A 26,116-nucleotide genomic window follows, 5' to 3' on the forward strand; every position below is an offset into this window, starting at 1 on the left:
CTCCTGATTTATATTGGTGTGAGCAGGGTCAGAACCAGGCCCTCTATATGTAGCACAGAGTATGTTGTCAGATCTGGTGGCACATGGACCTTGGTTGTGTGACCCATAGACAGCAAGGTGCTGTAATGCTGCTGAGTGCATAATATCATGTACTCCTTGTGTCCTGATGGATCCCAGATTAGTTCACCAGTCCTGCAGGCCTTACTCATGTGATTAGTTCCACTGAAGTCAATGGATAAAAGTTGCGGGAAGGACACACTAATTACCTATAGTACTTCTGGGGTGGTAAAGCAGTAGCACTCTGCACACTGCATGCTGGAAGGGGAGGGGATATATTGACCATGGATACCCTGATTCTTATTGGGTATATTCTTATGGGATATTAGTGTCCTCTCAGGGAAGATAGGACCTTCTTTTAAGGACTCATCCTCCCTCCCACTGCCCACAGTAAATTGCATAGTACTCCATTTATTTACTCCATCTGAGTTCACTTTATTTCAATTGTCACATTAAAAACACGTGAGAGAACAGATGCTGTTTCATTGATTTCATTTATTTATTCATTTTTGAAGTTGAAACTTGATAAAAGCAGGAAGCCTCATTAGGCAGTAGGGTAAAATCAGGCAAGGCCTGGTTATCCAGGACTGTTAGCAAGGGGTAAGGCAGGAGGTGAGACCTGGAAGATCTCTGTCATAATAGTTTGGGAGGGGGAAAAAATGAATAAGACTAATAGTTACATAAACAAAGCATAAGAAAGGCTGCAAAGAGGAGGCAGGGAGCTTTCCCTGGGAGCCTCCTATTGTGAACACTCCAATCTCTTGAAACTCTTGACAATAGAGCCCTGCACCGTTTCATGCGTCACCTCGCAGCTATAGAGGTTGTGCTTGTTGTACTCCTCTTTCGTGAGCGTCAGGGTGCTGCTCAGGCTGTACGTGCTGTCAGAAGTGTCTTGCTGCTTCTGGCTGGTGACAACACCAGTTGTGGTGGTGACATCATCCCTTTTCCAGACCACGTTCAAGGCACTCGGGTAGAAGCCACTCACCAGGCACACCACAGTGGCAGATCCCCCAGACAGCTGGTCGGCTGATGGATGAAAGATGAACACCGAAGGCTTGGCATTTTCTCTACCTGCAAAAAAGGAGAGCACAGAATATGGTGTTAATGACAACTGACCTAGGAGTGGATAGTTACACTGAGCACGGACGAAGCCATTCACAATTATCAGGCCAAATCACTCTTGCCTTATTTATGTGAGTAGTTCATCCATGAGCGACTGAGGCAAGCTGGATTTGGCCCATTAACTAATTCATCCTCCAGATACTCTTGGTAGGTAGGGAAGTATCATCATTATCCCCATTTTACGGATGGGGAAACCGAGGCACAGAGCGGTTAAGTGACACAGCAGGTCAGAATAAAGAGGGAGTCAGTGCACATAGACCATATAGGATATCAATTCAGGTTTAAGAAAACACATGGCCAGGTCCTCTGCGGGTGTAAATCAGCACAGCTCCATGGACTCGAATGGGCTATTCAGATTGACACCTGCTGAGAATCTGCCCCATCATACCCAGTTTCATTTTGCTTACGACCTTGGCACTGCTTGTGTGCGGAAGTGCTTCCCCTGGGAGGACGGGCTGCACAACCTGGCCCTGAGTGACGCGAGAGCCTCTGATGTGAGTGTGAGAGACTAATTAGTGCAATGCCCTGGAAAATGGCCTCACCCAAGAGATACCAGGGCAAGGTGCCAGCATGACAGCTCTGGAGGTTAAAGTCCTGTTTATCGACAGACAAGATACCGCTCATGTAGCAGTAGCAGTGCGAGCTTCCCACCACCATGCCTATATCCCTCAATCCTGAGTTAGAGGAAGGCTCTCGGAGGGTGAGAAGGTACTTCCCCCTCAACCCTGAGTCTCTCTGCTGAGATTGCCAACAAGGATGCAAACTTACCGATGCCATGTACATGACAACATGAACCCCCCCCCTCCACTGGAAGCTGCAATAAGCCCCTGTGACCTAGAGGGGAAAAGCTCCCAGGGTGAAATCTGGGCTCCATTGAAGTCAATATTAGTTTTGCCATTGACTTTACTGGAGCCAGGATTTCCCTCCAGATCTCTCTCATTGCCAGTCCCCTGAGCCATCTAATTCCTTAGGGCCTGTTCATTCTTCCACTTAAAGTCAATAGGAGTTACAGGTGCTCAGTACTTTTAAAATCAGAAACCTGATTCTCCTCTCACACCAGTCACCTGCAAGATTCCATTGCCTTCAGTAGAGTTGACCCATTATATGCAGGTGGAAATAAGAAGAGAATCAAGCTCCAGATCCACAGAGGATTATTAATATTTTTCCTACTGCAACTGTCATATACGACTAGAACTAAAAACTCAAGGATCTGTTATAAAAAATAGTCAGTGTGCAGCTAGAGAAAGACATGAAGTTAAGACTGTGGCAACCTTTAGCATAGCCACTCGGAGTGAGTGTTCGTGTACCTCACTTTGTGTCACATAATCACGAAATGGGCCAGATTCTGATCTTGGTGTCAGATGTAAATCTTAGGTAACTGAGTAAAATCTCTCCCCGTATGTCAATATTCAGACTCTTGAAAACTAAGACCCAATCTTGCAATCCTTCCCCAGATAATACTCTCCCTGATTTCAATGACAGTTTTGTCTGAGCAAAGACTGCGGGATCAAGCCCTAATCTTTGTAAAGATCTGAAGAAAACATAACACAGATCACATCTTGGAAAACCAAGTCAAAGTCATTCAGTTCAGTCAGTCTCCTGCTTTGCTGCTGTATAAGCTAAAATAATAATATCTAAGTACTGAACCTAACAAAATCGGAGCCCAGACTTTTAAAATGTCTTGGGATTCCAGAAAAACACTCACATATATTTTTACGCTTATCTTAGCAAATGTACAGTATAAGATAATAGACCTGATTCTCCTTTCATTTAAACCAGTGTTAAACTGGTATAACCTCATAGCTCCGCTAACTTCAGAGATGGAGTGAGAGCACTTCTGATTTCAGTGGAGTCACACCTATTTTACAGGAGTCTGAGAGGAGAATCATGCCATCTATATCTATATCTATCTATATCTATGGACAGATAGATACCATACATTTGATAGCCTCTGTAACACATTTGAAATAACACATTTTATATATTATACTACAAACAATATATAGCCCCAAACAATTTTTTAAAGTATTTTTGACTTGTTTGTGAAAAACAGTAATTGGAAAAGAAAAAAAAAGAAAAGAAAAAAAAATCATTTCATTGGCTTGTCCTCCACAATGGCCGTATCACTATATTTTTAAAAATTCAAAATATAAATGAGTAGAGCATTGTGTCAAAGCTACTGAAAAACATCTTTTGTAACATAATCAGTAAAACAAAAACTTAAAATATAGGAATCAATTATATCCATTTTTTCCTAGTGCAAAATAAAAATATAGCGTACACCACTGCTACACCTGCTTTCATAGATACGTTGTTATAATTAATATGACAAATGTCAAAATTTTTTTTGTAGATCTTAAAATAAAATTATTTAAAACAATTGGGAGATGCATTGGATAGATATACAGCTAACAATGACTAGAGGCAGATAACTTAAACCTTATCGAATACAGCTAGCAATTAATAATGGAGGATAATTTTGTCAGACTCTACCATACTCTAACGACAACATATTTTACATTTTCCTCCGCGTTTGTGCTGGTGGCTTCCAATTAACTTATTTTGTGCAGGTTAATTATTATTTTAACAGGAATGTTTGTCTGCTCTTTAGGTAGTTTTTTAGTATTTTCTCTACATTTCTTAAACTATTTTTTTCTAAAACTGGACTTTTCTTGTTAACGTCAGTCTAATCTATTTTATCAGTCTAGTCCCATCTAATCTGTTCAATCATTTGTCAGTGTGTTGATCACTGTGGCATCTGGGCACACCGCTTACATTATTTGAGAGACAATTTTCAGTTTCTCTTAATGGGATGTACTGCCAAAATGCTGAATTAAAACAAAAACACTTGTATATGGCTTGATCCAAGTCCTACTGAAGTCAATGGGAGTATTTCTAGTGACTTCAGTGGCTGCTGGATCATGACCTTCGTTATGAAACTTTGGGATTTTTCCACTTAAAATCTATAGACAAGAGGATGGCTGAATTTTTACTAATAGTGTCGATAGCCTCAGATGAAGACTGAAGACCAACACTGTCACTAGCCTAGAATTCAGCCATCATATTCTTATTTGTAAATAAAATTAGACTTTTCTTTAAACATTCCCCTTTGATTTTTAATTCTTACAATTAAATGTACGGATTTGACAACTAACGACTGGGAATGGGGTGAGACAGCAAGGAAAGGGACAGAGAGAAAAAACAGCATTTTTCCACATTTGTGCATTAAATCAAGCAAAAACAATGGGGAGTAATCACAAATAAAATGTACTTACGTTTTATCTCCAACTTGGTCCCTTTGCCAAAAGTGAGCCACAGTGATTGTCTATAACCTTCCTCTTTTACAGAAACCTTTTTATTGCACAACTAAATGGGCTCTCAATTGTAAGTAGGTTAATTTACGTAAAATAGAGCAGTTTAACCCAAATTCCATCCAGGGAGGTGGAAGTATTTTCCACTCATGAGGACAGGGATATTTTATACAAATACTTCACATATCTACAGCCTCAGTAATTTTGTCAGTGATCCCATTTCACGAATTACAGACAAAAATTGTGAATATGGACAAATTGGACATAGAAAATCTGAAGAGAGTTCAAAAATGCACTTACGTTTTATCTCCAACTTGGTCCCCTTCCCGAAAGTGAACCACAGTGAATGCCTGTGAACTTCCCCCTCTACAAAAACCTTTTTACTGTGAAACTAAATAGGCTGTCAACTATATTTATGTAAAATATAACAATTTAGCCCAAATTTCATCTTTGGAGGTGACGGTATTTTCTGTCTCAAAGACAGGGTTATTTCATACACCTTACAAATCTATGATGACAGCAATTCTGTCGGCACTCATATTTCACAAATTGCAGATACCCCCCGCCAAAAAAATTGTGAAAATAGCAAACTGGACAAAGAGAATTGGAAGAGAGTAAAAAATGCACTTACGTTTTATCTCCAACTTGGTCCCTTTGCCAAAAGTGATCCACAGTGATTGCCTATCAACTTCCTCTCCTACAGAAACCTATTTACTGTGTAGCTAAATGGGCCCACTGTAGGCTGGCTAATTCATGCCATATGTAACAATTTAGCTCTAAAATTCCACCTAAGGAGGAAGAGGTGTTTTCTTTCCTCAAGGATATGTTCATTTTATACACTTTACCAGTCTCATCTCCTGGTAATTTTCTTAGCATTCTCATATCACCAATTACCCCAATGAAAAAAAACCCAAAAAACATGAAAATGGACAAATGTGGCAAAGAAAACTGAAGAGCACTAAGAAAAATGTACTTACGTTTGATCTCGACCCGGGTCCCTTTGCCGAAAGTGTACCACAGTGCTTCCTTGCTACCTGTTCCCTCTACAAAAACCTCAGTTCCTCCTAACCTAGGCCATTAGATGCATGAGTGGTACAGTATGTTTTAGAAATATGAGGCTAGAGCCTTTGTTAGTGTAACTCGGCATAACTCTGTTGGAGTCCCAATGTTGAAGAATGGGAAATACTGCACTGATTTACGTCAGCTGAGGGTCTGGCCAGCAACATTTTTGACCACTACCAGACATGTAACATTTACTGAATTTCCCTGGTCTGGAGTGAAAAGCAAAGTTCTACTTTCTTCAAATTAATCTCTTTTCTATTACAGTTGAACTGTATCTGCCCTGAAAACCATCCTTTACCTGCAATTTCCAACACCAACAGATATTCACTTTATAATTCGACAGTGTTAACAAAGACAAATTTAAAGACAGAATAGACAGCGAAAACAGAATCATTTCAAGGTACTTACGTTTTATTTCTACCTTGGTTCCTTTACCGAACGTCCACCACAGTGATCAGTTCCTATCGCCTCGCTGTACAAAAACCTGACAGCAGAAGGGGAAGGAGCATTTGGTTCACTTGTTAAAGCTCATTTCCCCTATAAAAATGTTTTTTTCCATTGTGCAAAACTGAGACTTCAGTGCTAGGTCGAGTGACCTTGGTTTCATCATCTATAAACAGTCAAGAAGTTAGATAGAAGTTATGATCAGATCAATACATCCTATCTTCTCTCCCGTCCCTCTGCTCCCACGTCCGTATTGACACATATTGTAACCCTCGTCACATGCTGTATTCCTTGAAAGCAAAAATGCCGAAACTATCAGACATGGGTCCAAGTGCAAAGTTTGGATTCAGATTCAAACTTTTCCAAAGTTCAGGATGTTCATATGCAGGATTTTGGTTCACGTCCAACTCCAGAAAATGTAGCTGTAGTATTGAGCACACCACCCAGATTTTGCATGAGCTGCAGAGCTTATTTCACATACAGCAAACCAAACATTAACAAAATACTTGCACAAACAAATGGGCAATGGACTTGATTCTGCTCTCCCTTATGTAGGTATAAATTAGGAGTTACTTCATTGAGATCAATGGAGTTATACCAGTGTTAGCATGGAACTTGCTGGATATTTTCTGTACCAGGCCAAGGAAGGATACGGGGCCTAGAAATTCTTGCATAGAAAAGGACATATGCAGTTTGTGTTGGAGCAAAGCACTGCAACTGGGAACTTTCTAAGGTATGACAGAAGGTTGCCATGGTGCACAGAATGCTGATCTAGCATGATTTAGCTGAGTGGTATTGAGACTGAACTCAACTGGGGCTCAAACACTACCAAATTAGGTGGCGTTTACCTACAGCTCAGAGAGATGTTGAGGTGAGATTGTGTTTGGGGGACCTGGCTGCATGCCAGTTATCAGTTCCTTCATCACATTCACAGCACCAGCTGTCACATCATTATCACTGGGGCCCTCTGTGGCAATGATCTCCTGCTATTGAGGTATCCAACAGCCAGGTCTGTTCTGCAGTCTGAATAAGACCTCTGGGATGATGGGGTTATTGGTGAAAATAACTCTTATTTCTTGAATGAGTCTGACGAGTTGTAGGGTTCTTTAGAAGCACTTCTAATCCCCAGGGGGACAAAATAAATAAAGGATAGCAACTTCCTCCAAAGATGCCAATTTCCCCCGTTTATAACCAGGGTACCTGAGACCATCCTATCTAGGCCGAAAACCAAAAGGCACTCCCTGTTCAAAGTTATGCAGTACCTTGAGAAAGGTTAGCCCTGACTGTACTAACCCAGGCCAGATGGTGAAGGACCTGAGCCCAACACGGAAACCATCCTAGGTGTCTCCAAAGTGGCTGAGCGTAACTCCTTTGTGCCTAGGGATAGCTCTGCTACATCTCCCACTCCCACCGTGAGAACCTGCTGCTCCAGGTGGTCTTAGCTTGTGGCTAAAGATGTCAAGACTCAGCTTGCCCTGCCCCAGCCTGCGTTTCTAGATGACAGGATGCAGCAGGATGGAGAATACATTCATCCTGATACTTCACGTCTGCATCAGAAACTACCAGACCTCCTAGGCAAGAATGAGAGCTCGGGAAGAGAAGTGGTTGGCTTTTCAGAGTCTCCTGCAGGGGAAAGATGGGGCATTGACGATGCTGTTCACAGAAGTCATGAACATGGGCTGGCACCAGGTTCATGATGTGGCACAACCACAAGAGAGGGCCACAGTCAGCAGGGGTATCTCTGCCCTGCCGCTGGCAGGTGTGACCAGGTAGATGTCCCCACGCTCACTCTGCTTGAGCTAGCGTGCGAAACGTAACAGTGTGGCTGCAGTGGCCTGGGCTCGCCACCTGAGTACGAAGCTAGGATCTTTGAGCAGTCCTTTGAGATGCTTTGGGCAGGGGGTTGGACTAGATGACCTCCTAAGGTCCCTTCCAACCCGGAGATTCTCTGATATTCTGTGATCTTGGGCAGGGTTGTACTGAGGGGGCTAGCTCAAGCCACTGCCTGTGCTGCTGTGGCCACACTGCTATTTTTAGCACGCTAGCTCCAGCAGAGCTAGCCCATGTAAGTCTGCCTGGGCTGGGCATTAAGCTCCCAGATGGGGTGGTGATGAAAACAGGGACCAGGTGAGCGAAGAAACAGACTCTAAACCTGAAAATGTAGAAGCTGAATCTGAAAATGCAAATGAGGAACTGGAGGAACAAGTGATGAGAGATCTTCTTCACTGGCCCGTTTGAGAGAAGGGCAGGTGCAATTAGGATGGGATTTTCAAAGGAGCCCAAGTGGGTTAGGTGCCCAAATCCTGTTGAATTTTGGCCTCTAACTCCCTTAGGCTCTTTTGAAACCCCTAACCTTAGAAGCTGTGAAAAGAGGGCAGGACCAGGAGAGAGAATTTTGATCAGTTTGAAAAAGACAATTAAAATGGTGAGGCTGAGGCAGGCTGGCCAGGGCTGACCACAGGGGAATTTCTCCCTCAACCCCGAGTATATGAAGGATTTGTGGCCTGAGCCAAAGCCCATTTAAGTCAAGGGGAGTTGTCCCATGCACTCCAACAGGCTTTGGATCAGGCCTTTGGCTATTGGAACACACTTAGGGTCCTGCACTTAGGACGGAAGAACCCAATGCACAGCTACAGACTAGGGACCGAATGGCTAGGCAGCAGTTCTGCAGAAAAGGACCTAGGGGTGACAGTGGACGAGAAGCTGGATATGAGTCAGCAGTGTGCCCTTGTTGCCAAGAAGGCCAATGGCATTTTGGGATGTATAAGTAGGGGCATAGCGAGCAGATCGAGGGACGTGATCGTTCCCCTCTATTCGACATTGGTGAGGCCTCATCTGGAGTACTGTGTCCAGTTTTGGGCCCCACACTTCAAGAAGGATGTGGATAAATTGGAGAGAGTCCAGCGAAGGGCAACAAAAATGATTAGGGGAGTGGGGGAGGTTTAGATTGGATATTAGGAAAAACTTTTTCACTAAGAGGGTGGTGAAACACTGGAATGCGTTACCTAGGGAGGTGGTAGAATCTCCTTCCTTAGAGGTTTTTAAGGTCAGGCTTGACAAAGCCCTGGCTGGGATGATTTTAACTGGGAATTGGTCCTGCTTTGAGCAGGGGGTTGGACTAGATGACCTTCTGGGGTCCCTTCCAACCCTGATATTCTATGATTCTATGAACACGTTTTGTGTTGAACTCTCTGGGAGGGGCCTAGATGCTCCGGTGCTAGCTGTCAGTGTATGACCGTAAGATACATTTTCTGAACATTTCCTTCTTGCCTGTGTTTGAGTTTTCAGTTGTCTCTTTTCATTGCATGTTTCTGCTTCTTTCTTTTCACCTCAGTTGTCTTTGCCTCCACCTTCGTCAGAGTCTATATTCCGTCATTATTATTTTTATAGCTGGTGTAACCGTTCCCTCTTCCCTTGCCTCCTTCTCCTCTGCTCTCCCTGTGTTGTGTTCTTTTCCTCCTTCACCCACATTGTCAGCCTCTTGCTTCTTTTACTAATCCTGCCTTCTATTTTCTCACCCTCTGGCCATGTCTACACTAGCAAATGGAGTGCGACGTTGCCTCATTGCTTACACCAGCACAAGGGCAAGTGTAGACGGGTCTCAGACATTGTCAGCACTTTGTCCTAAAGCCCTCCTCTGAAATGCCTGAGCCTGGCCTCCACTAGTCCTTGCACCATTGGGCATCCCGGAGCATCCGCCATGACACTGAAAAGTGGGCACCACATTTAATAGTGTAGGGGCAACCTCTGTGTACTCTTCCCAGCTCCACAGACTCTCCTGCCTCCCACCCACAAATCACACACACATAGGATCCTACATGGCATAGACAATACCACACAGACACACTCTCCTCCCTCCCCTGCAAAAAAAACCTTGCTCATGATCTCCTGACTCCCCACAAAAGTTACGTCCCCTCCCAGTCCCCTATAACTTACATGAGCTTACTTTCTGTACAAATCACTCTCTCTCTCTCTTCCCCACCCCGTTTCTCTCTCACACAGAGCTCTCTTCCAGATTCACACTCACACAAACATACAGTCAACCCCTTCACACACAAGCTGTCCCCCTGTACACACAAGATAGCTCAGTGGGGGGAGGGGTAGCTCAGTGGTTTGAGCATTGGCCTGCTAAACCCAGGGTTGTGAGTTCAATCCTGGAGGGGGCCATTTAGGGATCTGGCGCAAAAATTGGGGATTGGGGATTAGACTAGATGACCTCCTGAGGTCCCTTCCAACCCTGATATTCTATGATACAAGCAGTGCCACCTCCCATGGAGTCAGCCCCTCACGTACAGGCAGTGTTCCCTCACATACAGTCAGCCCCTCTCACACAGGCAATCCTCCCCCAGATACAATCAGCTGCTTACACACAGGCAGTCCCCCCTCAGATACAATCAGCCCCTCACGCACACACACCCAGAGGCAGTACCATCTCTCCCACAGGCAGTCCCCCCCCCCGAAACACAGGCTGTCTTCCTTGCATGCAGTCAGCCCCTCACACCAGGCAGCCCCCTCCTCCCTTAGCAGCCACACCCATATGTCCCCTCCTCTCCTCTCCACACACAGGGCTTTTGATACTAGAAAGGAAGCAACAGTTTAGGGGCCTGAGGGGCCCTGGCAGGAACAAGCCAGCCCTGCCCTGTTGCGGACTCTGGGCTATGGAACTCCTGCCAGCCATGTGTATGGTGCCTGTTCCCCACAGCGTGGGTGGATTGTGTGTACACACAGTCGCAGAACTGCGTTGCAGGTAAGTCATCTCATTTCCCTACATCCCTAGGTTGCCAGAGCATTTTCAGCACATGGATCTTTCCCTCCACCCTGCCCCTGTGATGTGTTCCAACACGGGGGTACCAGTTGTCTCAAGATGATCAGCCATCAGCATGACCCTGCCTGTCGTCTCTTACTGAAGAAAGATCAGGGTGTCTTTACTCTGCCGGGGATAATTAATATCAATGCAGTGAGGGGTGATAACCTTAGGCTCTGGCTTTTCAATGGAGGGGTTCTGTCTGCAAGAGGCCCCCTTTGACTTCCAGAGAAGTTACGCACAAGGGGCATGGTTAATACTGTGGGCACTGGGTGTGTGCCACTGCGGCTGCAGGCAAGGGTGCCAGGACCTTTGTAGAACAGGGGTGGTGGTGGGGGGGCAAGGCCAAAGTGCCCCCTCCCTCGGCCTGGCTGGCGGCTCTGGCAGTGAGCCAGCTGCCCTCTCTTCTGGAGCCACAGCAGCCCCTGGTGGGTGAAAGGTGTAGTTACAGTGCCTCCCTGGCAGAATCGATTGTTCTGTGAGGGGGAAAAAATTCTGCCGGGCACCCTGAATTCTGCACTTATGTTTCTTTTGTTAGAAAGTGGAGGGCCATGGCCTCTGGCCCCCCCTAGTTCCAGCACCGGTGGGGGCAGCTGAGTTCCCAGCGGCATTCACCCTGATGAAGGGCAGGTGGCAGTACTGTGTTCCGCTCCCTCCAAGGTTCGCCAAGGGGAGTAGGGCTGTGGCAGGCATCTACTGGGTGGCCTGACCACTCCCCGTTCGCATGCATCCACCTACACTGGCTGAGTCTGAGCCCGCTGACAGAGAAGGGCTGCCGGCGACTTGTGCCAGTGAGCTCCTACCCCAGGCAGGCTCATCTTCTGCCTGGCTTCCCTTGGGGGAACCTAGGAATGCATCTGGCCCAGGGGACACAGCATGGGGACCTGAATGGTTGTGGTGTCCTCAAGTCTTTGCAAGGGGGTTTGCAGAGCCCTGATCTCAGCTCTTGACAGGTGCAGGAGCTGCTTTCCAAATCTTTTGTCTTTACGTGTATTTTAGGACCTTAAGCATCTTAAAATATTTAAGTGCAAAGGTTTTACCTTTCAGCAGTGGGTCCAACCCCCTCCCAGCAGGCTGCAAACATCAGCACATTAAAATCATGGGATGACAGAATAGCAGGGTAATAATTAACACCCACTACCAACCAAAAGCCCAAACAACCAATGTGTAACTCTAGTGATGGGGTTTTTGTGAACACCGTAGACAAGACCTGATCCGAAGGCAACTGAAAAGATTTCTATTGACTCCAGTGGGCTGCAGATCAGGCTTATTGAACCAAGCTACAGAGAGGCAATGAGAAAGAGATCACAACAGTGGCCTGTGAGAGGAATACAGTTTCTGTTTATTGAGCTGGAAATGATATGATAAAAGATGGAATCTCCTTGAGCAAACATCAATTGAACAGGTTTCAGAGTAGCAGCCGTGTTAGTCTGTATTCGCAAAAAGAAAAGGAGTACTTGTGGCACCTTAGAGACTAACCAATTTATTTGAACATGAGCTTGCGTGAGCTACAGCGTGAATCATGCTCAAATAAATTGGTTAGTCTCTAAGGTGCCACAAGTACTCCTTATCAATTGAACAGATCATCAAAATGATACATCAGGCTGCGTATTACCATTTGTAACAGTCACAATACATACAATACATTGTGTTATGCCTCCCTCTGGGGGCAATTAGGATGCTCTGCAGTAGTTCATTTGATACCATCTCAGAACATACTCAGTTGCAATTAATTTATCATCGTCTACAATATTCAGCATAAGGCTTGTTATGACTCCCTCTAGTGGTAATCCATTTACAGGACTGTCACAGTTGGAAACATATTAACAAGCAATATAGGAATATTTTATTTTGATTTGTAAAAATGTGTTGATCAGAAAATATTCTAAATGAATGTACAGCATTAAACCATGATTTCTTCACAAAAAAGCTTTACAAGACGATTCAATGAAAAGACCTCCCTTAGATGCCACTACTCCACAAAAAGAAACCTCAAGTATTCTCACCAGAAAAAGTCCTGTATTTTTTGTATTTACAAAGGCTTTTGCTTGAGGGGATATTTGAGGTTTCTGTTTTGAGAAATGGTGATAAATGGGGGAGCTTAGTTATTTTAATTGGCTTTGACTCAGTTTGTATATTTCATGGGTAATGAATGTCTGGTTTGAAGCTGTAAATTCATTAGCATGTTTTCTTATCAGAACTTTTTTATTCATTGAAATAAATATATTTTTCTTTAGTAAGTTATTAATGTCCAATGTTTCAAGCCTTCCCCATATTTCAATGCCAGAAGCACTGAAGAGAATTCTGCTTGCCACTAGGGGGAGACCTAAGTCTCATTACCATATACTGTACAGGATTGCGACGATTGTAGATAGTAATAACATTGATGCCAATTCTGCATGTTCTGACAGTCAAATCTACTGAGTATTTTTAAACCATGTGTCCAAAACACACTATCTGCTTTGCATCACTGTACCCAAGTGATGCATACTGGCTGTTCTGAACAGTTATAAATGTTCCAAATATTATCTTAAAAACAGAACAAAACAAAAATATCCACTCCATATATTTTAATCCATTACATGAGCCAACGACTTCAACAATATTACAGGTTCCAGAGTAGCAGCCATGTTAGTTTGTATCCGCAAAAAGAACAGGAGTACCTGTGGCACCTTAGAGACTAACAAATTTATTAGAGCATAAGCTTTCGTGAGCTACAGCTCACTTCATCGGATGCATAGAATGGAACATATATATACACACAGATAAGTTAGACGTTACCATACAAACTGTGAGAGGCTAATTAGTTAAGATGAGCTATTATTAGCAGGAGAAAAAAAAAACTTTTGTAGTGATAATCAAGATGGCCCATTTAGACAGTTGACAAGAAGGTGTGAGGATACTTAACTTAAGGAAATGGATTCAATATGTGTAATGACCCAGCCACTCCCACTTTCTATTCAAACCCAGGTTAATGGTATCTAGTTTGCATATTAATTCAAGTTCAGCAGTTTCTCGTTGGAGTCTGTTTTTGAAGCTTTTCTGTTGCAAAATTGCCACCCTTAGATCTTTTACTGAGTGGCCACAGAGGTTGAAGTGTTCTCCTACCGGTTTTTGAATGTTATAATTCTTGATGTCTGATTTGTGTCCATTTATTCTTTTACGTAGAGACTGTCCAGTTTGACCTATGTACATGGTAGAGGGGCATTGCTGGCACATGATGGCATATATCACATTGGTAGATGTGCAGGTGAACGAGCCCCTGATGGTGTGGCTAATGTGATTAGGTCCTATGATGGGGTCACTTGAATAAATATGTGGACAGAGTTGGCATCGGGCTTTGTTGCAAGGATAGGTTCCTGGGTTAGTGTTTTTGTTGTGTGGTGTGTGGTTGCTGGTGAGTATTTGCTTCAGGTTAGGGGTCTGTCTGTAAGTGAGGACTGGTCTATCTCCCAAGATCTGTGAGAGTGAGGGATCATTTATCAGGATAGGTTGTAAATCTTTGATGATGCTCTGGAACGGTTTTAGTTGGGGGCTGAAGGTGATGGCTAGTGGCGTTCTGTTATTTTCTTTGTTGGGCCTGTCCTGTAGTAGGTGACTTCTGGGTACTCTTGTGGCTCTGTCAATCTGTTTTTTCACTTCAGCAGGTGGGTATTGTAGTTTTTTTTTTTCTCCTGCTAATAATAGCTCATCTTAACTAATTAGCCGCTCACAGTTTGTATGGTAACTTCTAACTTATCTGTATGTATATATATATCTTACTATATGTTCCATTCTATGCATCCGATGAAGTGAGCTGTAGCTCACGAAAGCTTATGCTCTAATAAATTTGTTAGTCTCTAAGGTGTAACAATATTACAATATCTGGTGTGGGCCAGATCCATAGCTGGTATAAATGACATTGACTTCAAGGGAGCTACACTGATTTACACCAACTGAGGATCTGGTCATGTATGTCTCCAGTTTATTTTGGTACAATATTTCCTTGATTTCTTTAATCACATGAAGGCATTAACATAATATATTAAGTTATAGTTGTGGGATGAAGCCACAATTTTGATTTTAATTTTTAAATGTATTGTCTAATTTTTTTTACTTACCTTACAGCATTAGCCAGATAAAATGAGCCAGCAAAATTACTCCAATTAATCTGAGCTGCCCAACGTTAAGCAACAAACTCTATGTAAAAATAAAGAGAGTGAAATGGAGCAATTATAAGTAGTCGGGATGGCAGGGATGCGTCACTTAGGTATATCGCTGCAAGGCGGATGGTGTGTGCTATGGTTCTCATGTTTAAAACTGAAGAACGGATTTGTTTAAACTGTTGCAGAAAATATTGAGGTATTTCCACCTGCAATATTCATATGCAGTATATTCAGCATAAGGCTTCTGACACCCTCTGGTGGCGACAAAGGTGAACTGCAGTACTTCATTATGGCCCCGATTCAGAAGGGTTCTTTAGGCACATGTGCAACCTTAAGCAAGTGGACAGTCCCATTGGCTTGTGTTGACCTTAGTGTTGCCCAGATTTTGGCATTGAATATTATTGTTTGGTCTGAGGAAAATCTGCCCAAGGGGTTACAAACGTAGTTTAAAGTTATCACTTAGCAGCTAGTCAGTGATCCCTGTGGCAGTGAATCGAACTAGCTTAACAAATCGAAAACCCTTCGAAAAAAATGAGTCCACTGTCTCCTTAGCCTGCACTAGGACAGCAGGATCAGGCCCAGGATAAATCAAAGGAATATATTTGAAATGTTGCCTCCAATAAATGTTTTTCCAAGATTGTTACTGACTCTTAAGGAAAAGTTTTCCCAGGCTAGGGAAGACCATTCTGACACCCTCTTTGCTACTGAATGCACTGGACTAGTTGTGGAATCAAAGGAGATCTAGGTTTTGTAGATCCATGGAGTCATTACACATTACCCCGCTGGCACTCCCCCTTGCTGGGGGAGCTACTGAGAGTACAAGAAAGAAGCAGCAGGCAGGCTGCCTGGTTAGTCCATCTGATACTTAAAAATTGCGCTAGCAGCAGCCAGAATAAAAACAATTAGCATTCTTCTAGCACTGCTAGGATATCAGGTTTCTCTATAGAGTCATATCTACCAGGTTGTTCGTGTCCCTACCAGAGTATTATAATAAGGTTTGGCCTCACTGTAACATGCAGTCAGTGTTTGTGTGTGTGAATGAGAGAGAGATACTGCCCTCTAGTGGCTGGTCCACAGATTAGGTAAGGGACCTGCTACTAGTATTTACCATTATGATTTCCAGTAGCACCCACAATGGACTGGGTACACTACAATGCAAATGTGACCCACATGCTCGCATTGCAGCATTTTGTGGGCTATGTATGGGAAGAAAGAGTGTGGAGGATATGGTTTTGGTTTTGGGATACTCTGTGTAACTGCAGATTTATCAGAGTCAGGCAGGGAGACTCTGCTGGATGGGCCAGAATCATGCAGAAATTGGTGTGGGAGGCACTGGGCATGCCTATTAGCTGTTTGAAGCTGCTTAGGTGATTTTCCTTGTGTGCAAGCCTCTGGCAGGGCATACCGAGTGCCACTCTGAAAATGGAACCAATGGGAACGCAATGGGAAGGGGAGGAGTTTATAAATAGGGGTTGGAGTCAATCAAACTGAAGAACTCAGCAATGGAGTGGCATAATGACTAGAAGGGTCTGTTTTATAGATTGTGTTCCAGGGACGTTGGAGTTTTGTTGGATTTAAACTGCAGGTTCCCTCACCCAACTGGAGGAGAAGCAAGCTGTGCAGACCATTGTTGCAAAGATTTAAAGGGAGTTTGAAGGAGATTGTGGAACTAACACTTGTTCCCCAGCTTTTAGGAGCTGGTGCGCCTTGCAGAGAGGTTGGATGCTATTCCACAGAAACAGAGAAGGACAAATCCTCCCAGGAAAGAGCCCTAGAGGAGTGTGAGTATGTGCATGCACTTAATTATATATTACATTTGAACTTGTGGAAGTAACAAGAATGAACATTTGGAGAACAACCACCCTACAAAAGACTTGTCTTATAAAAGTTATTGATAATAGTCACGATGGTTTCATGGGTTATAAATAACGGATGGAAAGATAGATGTAGCTTTAGTAAATGCTTTTCCTGGAGAGATGTTTGTGTCACTTCTGTTCTTGCCAAGATTTAACTCACTAGAATGTAGAACAAAGTGCTGAAAAGCTTCAACTCTGGTCTGTACCTGGCGGAGAGGTTAGCTGAGGTACAGGAAATGATTGATTATGCCTAATATTGGCAGAGTGCTTTCCCCAAGCACCAAAGATGGCACAGTCCATGCCTGTAAGGAAGCTTTTAGCCCTGTGGTAAAGGGCTGTATTTTGGGGAACAGAAGCATGAGGGTTCTAGGCCCTGGTGTGCTGTATGTGTGAGGGGGGAGTTGGGGAGTGAGGTATTTGCAGAGGTGGTTCTAGCTCCAGCACCCAGCTTTGTGACTGGGGAGGTGCGGATGGGTCCCTGGAGGGCAGACATTAGCAGCAACTTTCCTAGTGCTTGCTGCCTCGTGCTGTGCCTCCAGAGACTTGAGGAGACCCGGAGGGGCCAGTGAGCGTGGCTGGTCATGCACAGGCTTCCGGGAATGGCTCTGCCCAGCCCCACAGTCAAACCCAAGCTGGTGGTCGAGGTTCTACTGTGTTTTAACCTGTTTCCTGGGCATGATGAGTTAGCTGTGTGCAGGGGGCTGTAGACACTCACACAGGTATGTCACACCTGGATTTGTAACACTGCTATAAGGAAAAAGCCTCCTTCTACACACTGATAAGGGAAACTGATGCTTTCAGCTGTGATGTGGGCGGGCCCCAGGGTCTGACCCAAGCCCTGCCCCCAAATCATATGTTGCTGAAGCACTGACACTGACAGATTTTGGGGTCTGAGTCAGCACAATGTCCCTTGGAGTCTGAGAATAACAAAATATAAAATAATATATGTATATATGCAGGCTAGAAATCTCAGTTGTATTGGGCCTTATCCATAGTGACAGGATCTTTCCACATTTTTATTTAATTTCAGTGTCACATGCCTTGTTGTTTTCAATCACATGAAAAGTGTGTGTATAGATAACACCTGAGGAGGGCACATGATCTGATAAAGCAAAGCGTAATGGGTCAGATCCTCAGGTGGTGTAGACTGGCAAAGTGCCACTGAAATTCATTCACGCTGGCTGAGGTTCTGACCCAAAATATCTACACCCTTTGGTTTCATTTGGGATCATTTCCTTGTTAGTGTCTCCGTTATTTCTACTTGCCTGTAATGCAGAGCACTACCAGCCAGATGCCATGAGCCTGTGTGATCAACCTGATACATCTCAGCTGGCTGGCTGACTGATCAAAGCACAGGGAGTAAAATGGAACAGAGAAATACCACCTGGGGACAGCTGATGCAAAGCAGCTGCTCTGTGTAAATTTACATATAATTCAGACTAAGTAGAAAAGGGTCAAGTGAGCAAATTGTCATCACTGAAGTAGTAAGACAGCAGGGCTGCTCCTAGGGCTGCTTTCCCACTTAGCAATGAAATGATGTTGGTCGGAATCAATGGGAACGAATGTCCTCAGCTTTCGGTTTACATTTCTTGAATGTGGCGTTACTATCACACTGTAAATCCCCTCCCAAATACCTGTCTGCAGGAAATTAACTCATGGGCCTTTGCATTGTGTTCAGGCTCTGATGTCCTGTGACCATGTGACGTAGACAAATAGTATCCTGGGTGATCTCTCTGCATTTACCCCTTCATAGGGGAACTGCACAGGGCTAATGTCTCTGCTATTATTTACGATGGGTGAAATTAGCCCCCACGCAGAGGGCCAAAATAAGACCCACGCACCATTTAATGGCTTCAGTGGTCCATCTGTCTGGTGTTGGCTTTTTGCACAGGGGTAAGTTTTACTGTATCATCGAAGAGCGACCCAGTTGTGATGCACACGTGCGTAGGGCTAGCTGATGTGAGCGTGGGGGTCAGAACTTTCACTCTGAGTTTCTTAGCAGCCGTGGGAATGAAAGCTCAGATGTGAGGCTGCAATAAAAAGGGCAGAGAGATCACCCCGTATACTATTTGTCTACCCCACATGATCACAGGACATCAGAGCCTGATCTGGTTGACTTATAACAATGTGCTTCTGGGATTGAAGATTCAGGCCTCTGCAGCCCTCCCAGGCTTTGGACTGACCATTTCTCTTAACCTTGCAATACTCTGACAGTCTTCTGGGCAGCCAGGAAGAAATATGTTTTGGGGATCAAGGTGTAAAACCATTTAAGCCAGGAAAAAACGATCCTGCGGCTCAAACGAAGTTCAATCCCTTTGGTAAGGAAGGAAACTTCTCTAGCAGCAAACTTGGCTTGACCATCTCCTTATTTTTATTTGCTTTGCAAGTAAAGGAAGTAGGAGGAGCACAGGGGAATGAAGCACTGGCCCAGGCAGTGAAGCACCTAAAGGCTGTTCAACACTGGATCCCCAGAGCCCGCGTAGCAGTTGCCCTAAGAGGGTGACTGTTTAGAAAGCAGCTGTTATATTGAACTGCACAACACAGAGAGGCTTTTATGTTGGTCTGTATAGCTCAGTGGTTTGAGCATTGGCCTGCTAAACCCAGGGTTGTGAGTTCAATCCTTGAGGGGGCCATTTAGGGATGTGGGCCAAAAATTGGGGATTGGTCCTGCTTTGAGCAGGGGGTTGGACTAGATGACCTCCTGAGGTCCCTTCCAACCCTGATATTCTATGTTTCTATGTATCACTGAGAGAGGGGAGCTAGCAGCTTGCTGGCAATAACAATCTCCAGCATCTCCAGAATTTAATGCTGCTTATTATGAGAGTGAAATCCGTTCCAGACCCACTGCCACTGAACTGGGCTGGGACCCCAGATTGCAGGGTAGAAGCATGGCAGATAAGGAGTTAGGAACTTGTCCCAATTTCTTATGGTACTGGGATAAATGGTTCTGGGATAAATGGTTCGTTCCATCAAAGATGAGGATGGAACTGGCTTTGCTGCTGATAGTGACTCTGTCTCCTGGAGAAACTGACAGGGATTCTGGAATCTGAATGTGCAAAGAAAGTACAAATAAAGATGCACCTCTGGCAAAAACAAATAAACTCAACTATGTTCCCATTCACTGCTAATAGTCACATTTTAATCAATATGTCATCTTAATGTGAATAGATTTAAAACTGTAGATAAGAAAAGTCACTGGTCTCATTGTAAAGTCAAATTGTATATGGCAACACTTTGCTTTTTTAAGTCATTTCCTGCTTGGTTTGATTCTTATTCTGGATTCAGAGCACGAACAGCCAGATGAACTGAATTGTAAGATCATTCTGATATGTCTGAACCGCACAGTGCTGATCAATTAACGATGGAGAGTGACATACAATGTTTATATCTGCGCAGAGCAGCAGGGAGAGAGACATCCGTTATGACTCTGCCAAGTTTCTCACCTTTACCTCTGGAATATAGGCCCAGCTTTTAGATGTATAAGGACCTATTCTCCCTCATGAGACATTGGCGACTCTCAGTGAGTTAGTCAATCCTGCAAGGGGAGAACTGAACCCATAGAATTGATTTATTTGCCTTGTTTCAGAATATGGATAGTGATCTTACTGCTGTATTAGCTTTCATAGATTCCAAGGCCAAAAGGGACCATTGTGACCATCTCGTCTGACCTCCTGTATAACACAGGCTAGAGAACTGCCCCAAAATAATTCCTAAAGTAGATCTTTTAGAAAAACATCCAATCTTGATTTCAAAATTGTCAGTGATGGAGAATCTACCATGTCCCTTGGTATAAATGGTTCCAATGCTTAATTACGCTCACTGTTAAACATGTAATTACGCTCACTGTTAAACATGCCCTGATTCTCATGGGTGACTTTAATTTTCCTGATATCTGCTGGGAGAGCAATACAGCGGTGCATAGACAATCCAGGAAGTTTTTGGAAAGTGTAGGGGACAATTTCCTGGCGCAAGTGCTAGAGGAGCCAACTAGGGGGGGCGCTTTTCTTGACCTGCTGCTCACAAACCGGGTAGAATTAGTGGGGGAAGCAAAAGTGGATGGGAATCTGGGAGGCAGTGACCATGAGTTGGTTGAGTTCAGGATCCTGACACAGGGAAGAAAGGTAAGCAGCAGGATACGGACCCTGGACTTCAGGAAAGCAGACTTTGACTCCCTCAGGGAACGGATGGCCAGGATCCCCTGGGGCACTAACTTGAAGGGGAAAGGAGTCCAGGAGAGCTGGCTGTATTTCAAGGAATCCCTGTTGAGGTTACAGGGACAAACCATCCCAATGAGTCGAAAGAATAGTAAATATGGCAGGCGACCAGCTTGGCTTAATGGTGAAATCCTAGCGGATCTTAAACATAAAAAAGAAGCTTACAAGAAGTGGAAGGTTGGACATATGACCAGGGAAGAGTATAAAAATATTGCTCGGGCATGTAGGAATGATATCAGGAGGGCCAAATCGCACCTGGAGCTGCAGCTAGCAAGAGATGTCAAGAGTAACAAGAAGGGTTTCTTCAGGTATGTTGGCAACATTAAGAAAGCCAAGGAATGTGTGGGCCCCTTACTGAATGAGGGAGGCAACCTAGTGACAGAGGATGTGGAAAAAGCTAATGTGCTCAATGCTTTTTTTGCCTCTGTTTTCACTAACAAGGTCAGCTCCCAGACTGCTGCGCTGGGCATCACAAAATGGGGAAGAGATGGCCAGCCCTCTGTGGAGATAGAGGTGGTTAGGGACTATTTAGAAAAGCTGGATGTGCACAAGTCCATGGGGCCAGACGAGTTGCATCCGAGAGTGCTGAAGGAATTGGCGGCTGTGATTGCAGAGCCATTGGCCATTATCTTTGAAAACTCGTGGCGAACCGGGGAAGTCCCGGATGACTGGAAAAAGGCTAATGTAGTGCCAATCTTTAAAAAAGGGAAGAAGGAGGATCCTGGGAACTACAGGCCAGTCAGCCTCACCTCAGTCCCTGGAAAAATCATGGAGCAGGTCCTCAAAGAATCAATTCTGAAGCACTTGCATGAGAGGAAAGTGATCAGGAACAGCCAGCATGGATTCACCAAGGGAAGGTCATGCCTGACTAATCTAATCGCCTTTTATGATGAGATTACTGGTTCTGTGGATGAAGGGAAAGCAGTGGATGTATTGTTTCTTGACTTTAGCAAAGCTTTTGACACAGTCTCCCACAGTATTCTTGTCAGCAAGTTAAGGAAGTATGGGCTGGATGAATGCACTATAAGGTGGGTAGAAAGCTGGCTAGATTGTCGGGCTCAACGGGTAGTGATCAATGGCTCCATGTCTAGTTGGCAGCCGGTATCAAGTGGAGTGCCCCAAGGGTCGGTCCTGGGGCCGGTTTTGTTCAATATCTTCATAAATGATCTGGAGGATGGTGTGGATTGCACTCTCAGCAAATTTGCTGATGATACTAAACTGGGAGGAGTGGTAGATACGCTGGAGGGGAGGGATAGGATACAGAAGGACCTAGACAAATTGGAGGATTGGGCCAAAAGAAATCTGATGAGGTTCAATAAGGATAAGTGCAGGGTCCTGCACTTAGGACGGAAGAACCCAATGCACAGCTACAGACTAGGGACCGAATGGCTAGGCAGCAGGTCTGCGGAAAAGGACCTAGGGGTGACAGTGGACGAGAAGCTGGATATGAGTCAGCAGTGTGCCCTTGTTGCCAAGAAGGCCAATGGCATTTTGGGATGTATAAGTAGGGGCATAGCGAGCAGATCGAGGGACGTGATCGTTCCCCTCTATTCGACATTGGTGAGGCCTCATCTGGAGTACAGTGTCCAGTTTTGGGCCCCACACTACAAGAAGGATGTGGATAAATTGGAGAGAGTCCAGCGAAGGGCAACAAAAATGATTAGGGGTCTGGAACACATGAGTTATGAGGAGAGGCTGAGGGAGCTGGGATTGTTTAGCCTGCAGAAGAGAAGAATGAGGGGGGATTTGATAGCTGCTTTCAACTACCTGAAAGGGGGTTCCAAAGAGGATGGCTCTAGACTGTTCTCAATGGTAGCAGATGACAGAACGAGGAGTAATGGTCTCAAGTTGCAGTGGGGGAGGTTTAGGTTGGATATTAGGAAAAACTTTTTCACTAAGAGGGTGGTGAAACACTGGAATGCGTTACCTAGGGAGGTGGTAGAATCTCCTTCCTTAGAAGTTTTTTAAGGTCAGGCTTGACAAAGCCCTGGCTGGGATGATTTAACTGGGAATTGGTCCTGCTTCGAGCAGGGGGTTGGACTAGATGACCTTCTGGGGTCCCTTCCAACCCTGATATTCTATGATTCTATGTACACCTTATTTCTAGTCTGAATTTCTAACCATTGGATTGTGTTCTACCTTTCTCTGCCAAACTGAACAGCTATGAAATATTTGTTCCTCTGTAGGTACTTAAAGACTGTAATTGAGTCACCCCATAACCTTCTCTTTATGAAGCTAAATAGATCAAGCTCCTTGAGTCTGTCATTATAAGGCAGGTTTTCTATCCTTTAATCATTCTTGTGTCTCTTCTCTGAACCCCCTCCAGTTTTTCAACATCTTGCTTGAATTGTGGGCACCAGAACTGGACACAGTCTTTCAGCACTAATCTCACCAGTGCCAAATATAGAGGTAAAATGACCTCTCTACCCTTCCTCAAGATTCCCTTGTTTATGTATCCCAGGATCGCATTCGCTCTTTTAGCCACAGTGTCACACTGGGAGCTCACATTCAGCTGATTATCCACCATGACCCCCAAATCTTTTTAAGAGTCACTGCTTCCCAGGATAGAGTCTCCCATCCTGTACACACAGCCTGCATTCTTTGTTCCTAAGTGTATTCATTTACATTTAGCTGTATTCAAATGCATATTATATCACCTCCTTACCCCAGTTTTACTGTACATCACTAAATTTAAGTGTTGCCATTTGGTGGCCATTATTTGGAAGTTCGGCCTCATTCATGGATTGTTTTGTTCTTATACATTGAATATGAATGTACACAGATTTATTTAAAAGAGCTTTAAGTACAGAATCAGGTGCCCTTAGACACTTGCTAGCCAGGTCACTTTTTGTTATCCAAATAGTAGATTGCTCTCTCATTCTATCCGGTTGATCTATGCACAGAAATATGTATTTTTAAAGGTTAACTATATCTGGATTTTAGTATTTGCAGCTGCCTGGCACTTTATTTACTAATAAGTTGATTCCCCTAATGGGTATTTATTAGACATAGCCCATTTAATCATGACAAATGGTTAGAAACATTTTAGAACTTTAAAGACCTACTTTCATTGCATCAGTTCCTCTTGTCAGTGGGTTCTTCTGTGTTAAACATTCCTCATAGACGCCTAAAATATCACTAGAAAATTCGTCCCCACACTGGTCTCCTTTGTGCTCTGCCTTTTCCTCTGGTTATGTTTGCAGTGCGTGTTTTGAAAGTCACCTTCTGCTGCTGATAAAATTGCAATGTTGGACCCTGTTTGTCACCTCCCTCTTTGAATCCTTCCATTGGCTCCCCCTTGCCTCCAAACCAAGTTGAAGCTTCTCATCTATGCATGTAAGCTCCACTCAGGTGACCTCTCATGGCATTTCCCTGCACCTACTCCTGTCCACCAACGATGCCTTCCCCATTCATTTCCTTCCCCCACTCCCATTTCCAGGCCCCACATCTCTGAGTTGCCTTCATAGGCCTCTCCCCAGAGATTCTGCCTACAAAAGTTGCAGCTGATGGTGACTGTCTCCTGGCAACCCCGGCAGAGATTCTGGAGTCTGAGTCTTCTCAGGGTATGTTAAACTTAACAGATTGAGCTCCTCGAGTCTGTCTCTGTAAGGCTGGTTTTCTAAGCCTTTAATCGTTCTCGTGGCTGTTCTCTGAGCCACCTCCAGTTTATCAACATCTGTCTTGCATTGCGGGCATCAGAACGGGGGACAGTATCCCAGCAGCGGTGGCACCAGTGCCAAATACAGAGTTAAAAAACCTCTCTGCCTTAAAGTCCCATGTCTTGATTTATTTCAAGAGAGGGCAGGTTGTGTTGCTGTCCCCCTCCTCCTTGAAGGCTCCTGCCACAGGTGGCCAGCTTTAAGTTGCATTCAAGTCTCCATAGAAGCTGCTGAGTCAGCAAAATCTCTGCCTTCTCTACAGCTGTTACCCCTTTCTCCCTGTCCTCCACCAGGAATTAATCCTCTTCCCCCTCCTCAGAGCTGCCCCCTTCCTTACTAATCAGCTGTACTTCTCACTCTCATTGAAGCCCAGTGCCCTCCTCCTACTTGCCACCTTCCACAACCATGTCTCCTCTCACTCTGCTTGGGATCTCAAAGGCTGAATCTTTTGGCTGAAGGAGTCCATTAGATGTGATTCTTCTCCACCTGCCTAATTCATTCCCTTCTCCTCTTCACCCTTCTTTTCTCCAACACTTCTCCCAGGTCACCAACTATGCGTTCTCTCACCTACTCCCCTCCTATCTGCCGGACTCCCTTTCCCTGCCCTTTCCTCTGCCTCTCTCACTCCTACAGTTCCTTCCCCACATTGTTCAGGAATGCACTGGCATTCTCAAAAAACTAATCCTTGACCCCACCTCCTTGACCCCACCTCTGTCTCCAGCAACCAACCCATCCCCCTTCTCCCATTCGCCTCTAAATTCATTTTGCACTGTTGCCTTGACTCCCTCCCTCTGTATCATGCCTGTATCCACTCCAAAATGGGTTCTGCCTTTTCCACTCTCCTGAGACTATTCTCACCAAGGTCTCAGACAGCCTCTTCCTGGCCAGTCGCCAGGTCTTCACTCCAGCCTCATCCTCCATGAATGTTCTGCAGGTTTCAATCCTGATCATTCTCTTCTCCTTGGCATTCCTGTTCTCACCTGACTTTTGGGGCTCTGATCTCTCCCTCAGTCTCTTTTGGTTGCTGCTGCTTCTCTCTGTGGAGTCCCATGGGTTCTGTCCTGGGTGCCTTCCTCTTCTCCCTGTATGCCTCATAGCTGGGCAACCTCATCTGCTTACAGAGATCCAGCTATTTTATGCTGAATGACTCTCAAATCTTATCCTCACCTGACCTGTCCCCATCAGTCCAGTCCTATGGAGCAGCCTGTCACAAAATGTCTTGGTGGCCCTCTTGTCAACAGCTTGAGCATTACGTGATTAGAACCAAGTTCCTTATTTTCCTTCCTAAGTCCTCTCCACATTCCCCATTCTTTTTTGCCCTTGACAGTACTGTCATCCGCTCACTAAACAAGCCCCCCCCAGTCTGGTGATCATGGTCTGCTCCCCCATTCTTTCTCCCTTCATCTTTGGGCCAAGTCTAAATCCTTCTGATTCTTCCCATT

General features: G+C 44.6%; 1 gene segment (V, D, J or C); it reads right to left on the bottom strand.

Moving 5' to 3' along the window:
* Nucleotides 1–534: 534 nt before the first annotated feature.
* Nucleotides 535–26,116, bottom strand: part of LOC140910042 (Ig kappa chain V-III region MOPC 321-like) — a 48,985-nt gene continuing 23,403 nt past the window's right edge. Inside the window, 2 exon segments of the V gene segment in view lie at nucleotides 535–1,128; nucleotides 5,468–5,516. Coding sequence covers nucleotides 797–1,128; nucleotides 5,468–5,516 — 381 coding nt within the window.

Source organism: Lepidochelys kempii, chromosome 4, assembly GCF_965140265.1.
Source record: "Lepidochelys kempii isolate rLepKem1 chromosome 4, rLepKem1.hap2, whole genome shotgun sequence".
NCBI classification, from domain to species: Eukaryota; Metazoa; Chordata; order Testudines; family Cheloniidae; genus Lepidochelys; species Lepidochelys kempii.